At 52.9% G+C, this 7,294-nt stretch overlaps 1 protein-coding gene across 1 annotated transcript in view; it reads right to left on the bottom strand.

Annotated features, from left to right (window-relative positions):
• DCPS (decapping enzyme, scavenger) overlaps nucleotides 1-7,131 on the bottom strand; it is a gene marked incomplete at its 5' end in the record, with an annotated part of 15,166 nt that extends 8,035 nt beyond the window's left edge. Inside the window, one exon of the mRNA XM_010160783.1 lies at nucleotides 6,963-7,131. Within this exon, the coding sequence (XP_010159085.1) occupies nucleotides 6,963-7,131 (169 nt within the window). The remainder of the gene's footprint in view (nucleotides 1-6,962) is intronic.
• Nucleotides 7,132-7,294: the final 163 nt, after the last annotated feature.

Below are 7,294 nucleotides of genomic sequence, written 5' to 3'. Positions count from 1 at the left end.
CAAGTAATCTGGGGGGGACTTTTCCCAAGGGCCTGTAGTGACAGGACAAGGGGTAACGGGTTTAAACTGAAAGTGGGGAGGTTTAGATTGGATATCAGGACGAAATTCTTCCCGCAGAGGGTGGGCAGGCACTGGGACAGGTTGCCCAGAGAAGCTGTGGATGCCCCATCCCTGGGAGTGTCCAAGGCCGGGCTGGATGAGGCTTGGAGCAGTCTGGTCTAGTGGAAGGTGTCCCTGCCCATGGCAGGGGGGTTGGAACTGGATGGTCTTTAAGGTCCCGTCCAACCCAAACTGGTCTGTGATTCTATGATTACCCGCAGCAATAAAACACTCTGTAAACATCCCTCTTCGTCTGTGATCAAATGTGCGATAGGGCCTGCCACAACTCCGAGGGCACCAGCACCGCCGCCGCCTTCCCAGCTAACGGACCTGCTCTAAAACTTAACATAGGAAGCAGAAAAACCCCGCGAGCCTGAACAAACCCCAAAGAGATTGGTGTGAAGCAAGCAGCTAGGGCACTGCAAACGCTGCAGCTTGTGCCCAAGCTCGGTCATGAAAACCGCAGGCTGCACACTCACCAGGGTACCGAACAGTCATGCTTTTTCGTGCTTTACATACTACACACGCCAGCTAGGCACTGAATGTAAGTATCTATTTGTTCCTAAAGCCAGGACTTAGGGTGGTTCTTTGGGGTTTGGTTTTTTTTCAGTTCTCTCATGTCTGTTTTGTTAAGGTCAGTGCTGCACAAGCCGGGAGACTCTGCCTTTTCATTTCATGCCAAACCCAGCTTAATGAAATCCACAGGAAAATACTGGTAACATGAAATATGAAAACACAAACCACAAGGGCAGTCTGGTCTGGTTCCCACCGTACACATGTTCAAACAAGGTTGTTTTCCAGGACTCGATTAGCACTTCTGGCAGGATGATGTAATAGCAAAGAAAAAAAAAAGGGCTGTTGCTCCTTGCTTAAAAAGACCAGCAAAGCACAGGGGTTAGGGGGGAGAGGGTAAATAAAAAGGGAAAAGATAAGGAAATATCATGTCCAGCCTCAGACTGAAACTTCCTAAATCTAACTTTCTCCCCCAAAACAAGAGCAGGGCCCGCAGCAAAATCCCCTCCGTGCTGGGGGTGGTGATAACTGCAACATGCGCGCCTGCTAGGACGTGGGGCTGCAAAGGGCCCTTCACAACTTCCCTGGTACCTCCCCAGGTTGGGGGGTGGCTGCTCACAGCCCCTCTTTGGCTACTTTAAATCCAAGTGTGAGATCAGAGAAATCCTTCACGTGCAGCTGCAGTTGAGCAGCAGATGTTTGGAAGAGAGGGGGGAGAAGCTGCAGCTCACTAATGATTATTTCCCTTCTAGAGGTCTCATCAACTCCGAAACACCCCAGCAATACTCATTAACGTAAATCACTACGGCCAGAGAAGCCATTTGCCAAGTGCTCAGAGCCTGGCTATCCTCAGGAGCCCGCACACGGGATGCAAAGTCCCGGCTAAGGCTGGGCTGATCCACAGGAAACATCCACGGCAAGATCCAGCTCGCCCCGAAATCTTCCCATTGCTGGCGACCGGCCGTGTTCACGCTCCGTTTTAAAAGCTGCCCGGCTCCTGGCAGAATCCACGTGCACGAAGGCATCACGTATGCTGTGGGGCAGCTGAAACCTAGCCTGGCCTGGAAACAGGGGGAAAGAACCCCGTGATGTGGGTTTTTAAGCTCGCTGAAGGGTCCGGGATCGTCTGCACTCGTGTCTGAGTCACATCAGCTGGCGTGTTCCTGAAAGCCAGCCTGGGACACCACGGAACGCCTGTGGTTTTTTCTGGAAGTCAGGATTGACCGTCAATTAACTGGAGGTTATAAAAAAGGAGGTGTAATTGAAGGAACACGGATGAGCAGGAGGAACAGGTACTGTGACGGCAGAGAACAAGCCATGGGGCAATTCACCCTACGAAGGGTGTTTGTGGGGATACGCTGCACCGTCGTTTCCCTGCCCAGGGGAAAAGGAAGATCCGATTGACCAGAAACAAAATGAACTCTCCTGCTAAAAACAAAACAACCCAAGACACAAAAACCAAAACCACAACTCAATTTGGGGAATTTATGGGAAAAAAAGGGCTGTCACCAGGAGGAGAGAATGAAATGTTATCCCATGCTCCCCACCGCACAGGACGGCCACCCGTCGCAGAGAGCTGGGGCACGTAGGAAAGGGCGCTCCAGGCTCACTAGCAATGGCACAGCTCCTTTTCCGCCGTGCTCCGCCAAAATGCCCCTCCAGCTCAGCACGGCAGATCTCCAACGACGCGAACGGCACGGAGAGGCTGGGTGGGGCGAGACGCCGAGGTGCCTTGTGCTCGCTTCTCCCACTCCACGACAGGCCACTGCAGCTCTGCTTTCCGCAGATGTAAAGGCGCTGAGAAGCCAAAAGCACACGGGGCAGGAACAACCTGTTTCTACTTTTGGGCAGAAGCCCTTCTTCCTCCCTTCGCTAGAAGCTGAGCTTTGGGTTATTATCTGCCTAATCAACCTAACCATCGGATGCAGTTGGTGCCAAGCCCAGGAAGCGGCGGCGGAGGTCTCATCTGCACTCACGCACGTCTTCTTTTCCTCTGCGAGCCTCCTTCCCACGGCGTACAGCTCCGACCTCTCACACCAGCATCTGCTATCTCCTCACAGCCCTAACGAAACACAACGATGCAAACCTCCCCCTTCCCCTGCTGAATTAGCACAATTCATTTAGTTCTGTGATCGTAACTGCGCAGCAAGAGCAGGGGATCACCAAATTCTAACCCAACCCCGACCAGGTACGACCGCGGCTTTGCCTCGGCCAGCTGGGGCTCCCGTTACTGAATGAAATGAAAGCACAAAAGGATGAGCCTTGAACGAGCTCACACCATCTCCCAGGCCAGCATATGCCAGGGTGACTGGAAACAGGCTGGCCCAATCCTCATCCAGAGCAAGGGCTTGGTGGGCTCCAGCTGCAACAGCCTGAGGAGATTTGCAGGTTACCAACCCCAAAAAAGCAGAGCGAAGCAGCGATACCTCCCACCATGCCCCCCAGACCAGCCCTCCTCTCTCCAGCCCGTGTGCTCCCACTCCTTCAGGCTCCATAGGTTTTTATTTAAGCATAAATGCAAAAGGTTTTCTTCTCCAGGGAAGCGGAGCATGGAAACGCTGGGAGATGAACCAGCCTTCCCAGTGCGGCTCACGCAAGTTTCTCCGGCTCCTCGCTGCCTGAAACCAGACTCTTTCTGGGCTCGGGATGGCAGGGATATGTATCACTTCCTGTATGACTGAATATTTTCCTTCCACGCTCTCCCATTTCTCCCACAGCTTCTCCACCCCATGCTGGAGAGATGGAGCCCAACGTGATCATTTTTAGACATTCTGAATACGCTTCAGCCTGCAGCGCAGGGATGAGCCGTGCCCCGTGAGCAGACTCCTTAAGGATCGATAATAGCCCTTGGATTTACACCAGCACGGCTTTGGTGCTGCGAAACACAACATCCCTCAGCAGCCAGGCAAGAGGAGAGTGGTTTTTGCTGGGAAGAGCAAGCTCTCCTTGCTCAACGGGCATTAGCACCGCCAGGATGTTACCGCGGAACGTGTTGCTTGAACCCGCTGGCTTTTGCAATCCAGCTTTCGGCAGCAGGAAAACCTTTCCCCTGCTATGAAAGTGATCCTTGCTCTCCCTGCAACGGAGAAACCTAGGGCTGGGGTTTCCTCCACCAGCATCTCACACCTTTAGGCACAAGGCATCTCGTTAATCTATGCAACGTCCGTCCAGCAATCGGCCTTCAGATAAGCTCCGCACACACGCCCTCGCTGTTAGCAGGGCAGGGAGGCTCGGAGGGCAGACTCTCCGACACCACTCCTCCTAGCTAACTCGGTCACAAACCTCCTCCTCAGCCGGGCAGTTTTGGGTTCAGACAAGCTCTGACCATTATGAAGCTGGTTTGCAAACGTTATTTCCCATTTCAGCCTTGACACTCCTCTCCGAAGGGCCAGTGAAACCCCCGAGCCAAGCAAGACACAGATGAGATCCTCTTCCTAACCAGCACGTCTCCACACATCCCAACGACAGTGCACTCCAGCCTTAAAAATTCTCATCTTTAAGTGGCAGCAGAGCAAAATTCCTCTTCCCAGAGCAGAAGGGAGTCATTTGCTCAGGTAACGTACTTCTTTTGGCCTCTCCTTCTCTGCCTTCCCCACGCAAACAAAGCAACGGCCCAGCCTCGCCGGCTCTTTTAGCACCAAGACAAAACGAGCTTTCATAGCACGGGGCTTGTGTTAGCTTGATTCTGTGGATGGAACAGCATCCAACTCTCTTAAACGAGGAGGCGGGGAAAGGAGGAAGAAAATAGCCACTTTCAGCTATGGAGAAACTCCAGCCCTCCGGGACTCCAGACCACAAAGGCAGCATTGAGAAACGCACTTCAGAAAAGCAGAGGGACCCAGAGGCAGCTCCTCACGCTGTCAACGCGCCCCATGTCACGATGCCCCTGCGGTCGGGATATCCTCGGTCCCGAGGTCTATCTTACCTTTAGAAAGCGAGAAGCTGAGCGTGGGGAGCTTGGCCGCCCCGGGATGTTACAAAATCTCTGGGGTGAACTCCTCTTCTGCCTGACACTGCGATCCAGGACTTTTCGGAGGAGGTGCCTAATGCCAAAATGTGACCTTTTCTGCAAAATACTTTTGCTGCATCGTGTTAAACCGGCAACGGCCGGAAAATAAAACCCTGTATCTCTCCAACTCTGCAAGCAAGAGGCAGAGGTAGACCCCATGTGAGGGCTCACTGGGTCTCCACACAATCACTCCACATCCAGGGATTTCTCACAAGCCCTGACTTTACCCGCAGCCTTACAGGAAATTTCTCCTCCTCTGTTTTAGGTTTATGAGCTGCATTCCTCACGTGGACTCCCTCCTTGGGCCATGACTCAGCTCAAAAGGGCAATTTCCTTCCCCTCCTGACACACATGACCATTGCCCCCGGTGCCGGCCCAGCTGCCCACCAGCAGCTCACCCAATGTGCTTTCAACAACAGTTATTTGGCTCTGGATCACTTCCAAGGAAGAAGCCTCCTTGCTCACTGGTCAGAGCCAGGAGGGCAGCACCATGGTCCACACCCCCTTCCCAATCTCCTGCTTGGGGCTGCCCGACGTCCAGAGCAAGCACAGTGGTGCCAAGGAGAGCAGTGGGAAGATGCACCACTGGGTAACGTTTCTGCAAGACCTGCCGTTTAAAGGCAATTTTTAGAGCAATTTAAAAGATAAACTTCAGCAGAAGGAAGCCAGAGGCTTTTTCCCCCATTCAAACCTGCAAGAGGAAGGGCATGAACACTCAACCAGAAGCACAGCAGGTTTGGTCCAGCCACGGGTGAATAAAAGAGGGCGGCTGCGCAGGGCAGAGTCACAGCGCAGGCCGAACAGAAACAACTCGAGCGAGGACTTAGTCTAGCAAAAGCCCAGAAACAGGATGTGAGAAGACCTGGTTTTGCTCCAGCCTCTCAGAAAAAGCAGCAACTGGCAAAGCACTGACAGAAACCAGCGACCTTTTAACAGCTTTTTCACGCCAGCAAAGGGTTTTGCACCTGGCAAATCTTAAATAAAATAAAATACTTGGCTATGGGAGTAACAGTGGAGTTACATAGCACTGCAGCGAAGTGCTTCAAGGAAGTCCAATGCCAGCATGGCTGCAGCGGGAGAAAAGGCCAGGAGATTTCAGTCTTGCGATGCCACCTCGTGGGAATCGCTGCGAGTCGCTGCCGGCCTCGAACACAGCGGGCACCCAAGGAGTCTTTCCGGCCAAGGAAGCGTAGTTTTAACATCTTCCCAAGCAGGGAATGCGCAACAACTGCGGTGTCATGGTGTCTTCCTGCCATTGTGATGCTGAAATCTCTGATTTCGAGTCCCAGACAGGACAAGGGAGCTCTGCACAACTTGCAAGCTCCCAAAGCCTGACAGTGCTTCCTCCTACACCACACACACAGCGCTGAAGTAAGAGCATTTTCAGGAAAGCACATGAAATATCCCAAAAATTTAACTTGGGGCGGCAACAACTTCTTACTTAAGGCTATCACTCTGATTAATTTTGACCCTGTTAAACTTGTTTGGCTGTCACTGTGTTTACAGAAGCATCGACATGTAATTAATCACTGCACTTTGAGAATTTAAACACATACCAGCATTAAATCGAAGCGCCCAGCCTGCCGCAAGAGCAGCCCTGCTTTCCTGCTGGAAAAAACCGTGGGACGCCTTTCCACCGTGACGAGACTCTGTCCCACAGGATGACAGCCTTCCGCTGAAGCTCCCCAACCTGGCCATTTGACCTCACCACACTTGGTTATTCATCGGGTTTCGTAACACACGGATGCATGAAATCAGCAGGGAGAGGCTTGAAAGGCAGAGGCCAGATGCCCGCCTGCACCAGGCGCTCAAGGTTACCAGCATTTAAATCCCCCCTGCAAACAAAGCTCTCTGTCCTTCCTGGGTGACACTGGGCAACTAAAAACACAGGGGATGACACCCTGGATGACAAGCTGACACACCTTACTGTCATGGTTTAACTTCACTGTGCTGGACTAAACCCAGCACAGTTATCCACAGAGATTGTTTTCAAGATAAACCTTACAGGAGGAGACATCACCTTACTAGATTAACCGACATTGCTGAAAAAACTCCAAGAAGGAAAGCTTTCAGATGCCCAAGCCCTTCTCCACCTTTCAAGCAAGGCACGGGCAGATGACTGCATCGCTTTTACTGCTGTAAAGCGATGGCCGTTTAACGGTGAGATCTGCCGCCGTCAGCCAAACGACCCGGGTGGCACAGTCCGATCCGGCAGTGGCACTTGCCTGTCTCGCTGCGTCTCCCCTCCAGAGCCAGCAGCAGCATCCTAGCCACAAGTGCTGGCCCCCAACCGAGCGAGCCACCCTCCCGGGACCCCCCAGGCAAGGCCGAGAGCACTCACCGCTCAGCTCCGGCGGAGGATAGAGGTGGTATGTGCTGTAAATGTCATTGCACATCTGCAGCTCCAGCTTTGTGTGCTTCTTCAGCAGGTCCGATACTTTCTCCTCCTGGAAAGGAGTCTTTTCCAGGATGACCACGGCATCTGTCCCCTCTCCAGAGGGGCCGGTGACCTGGAATAAGAACGGATAATACACAGCGCTGGCTGGAGAGTTTGAGGCCAGGACCTGAACGTTTCCACCCAGGGACTATGGGGGACACCTTGCAGCCCCACAATTCTCGTGACCAAACCCACTCTCCCAGTCCAACCACCCACCAGCATCCATCCAAAAATAG

This window comes from Eurypyga helias, unplaced genomic scaffold, assembly GCF_000690775.1.
Source record: "Eurypyga helias isolate BGI_N326 unplaced genomic scaffold, ASM69077v1 scaffold20961, whole genome shotgun sequence".
Taxonomy (NCBI): Eukaryota; Metazoa; Chordata; class Aves; order Eurypygiformes; family Eurypygidae; genus Eurypyga; species Eurypyga helias.
Note: the sequence above shows the minus strand (reverse complement) of the source record. Positions and strands in the feature narration are given on the sequence as shown.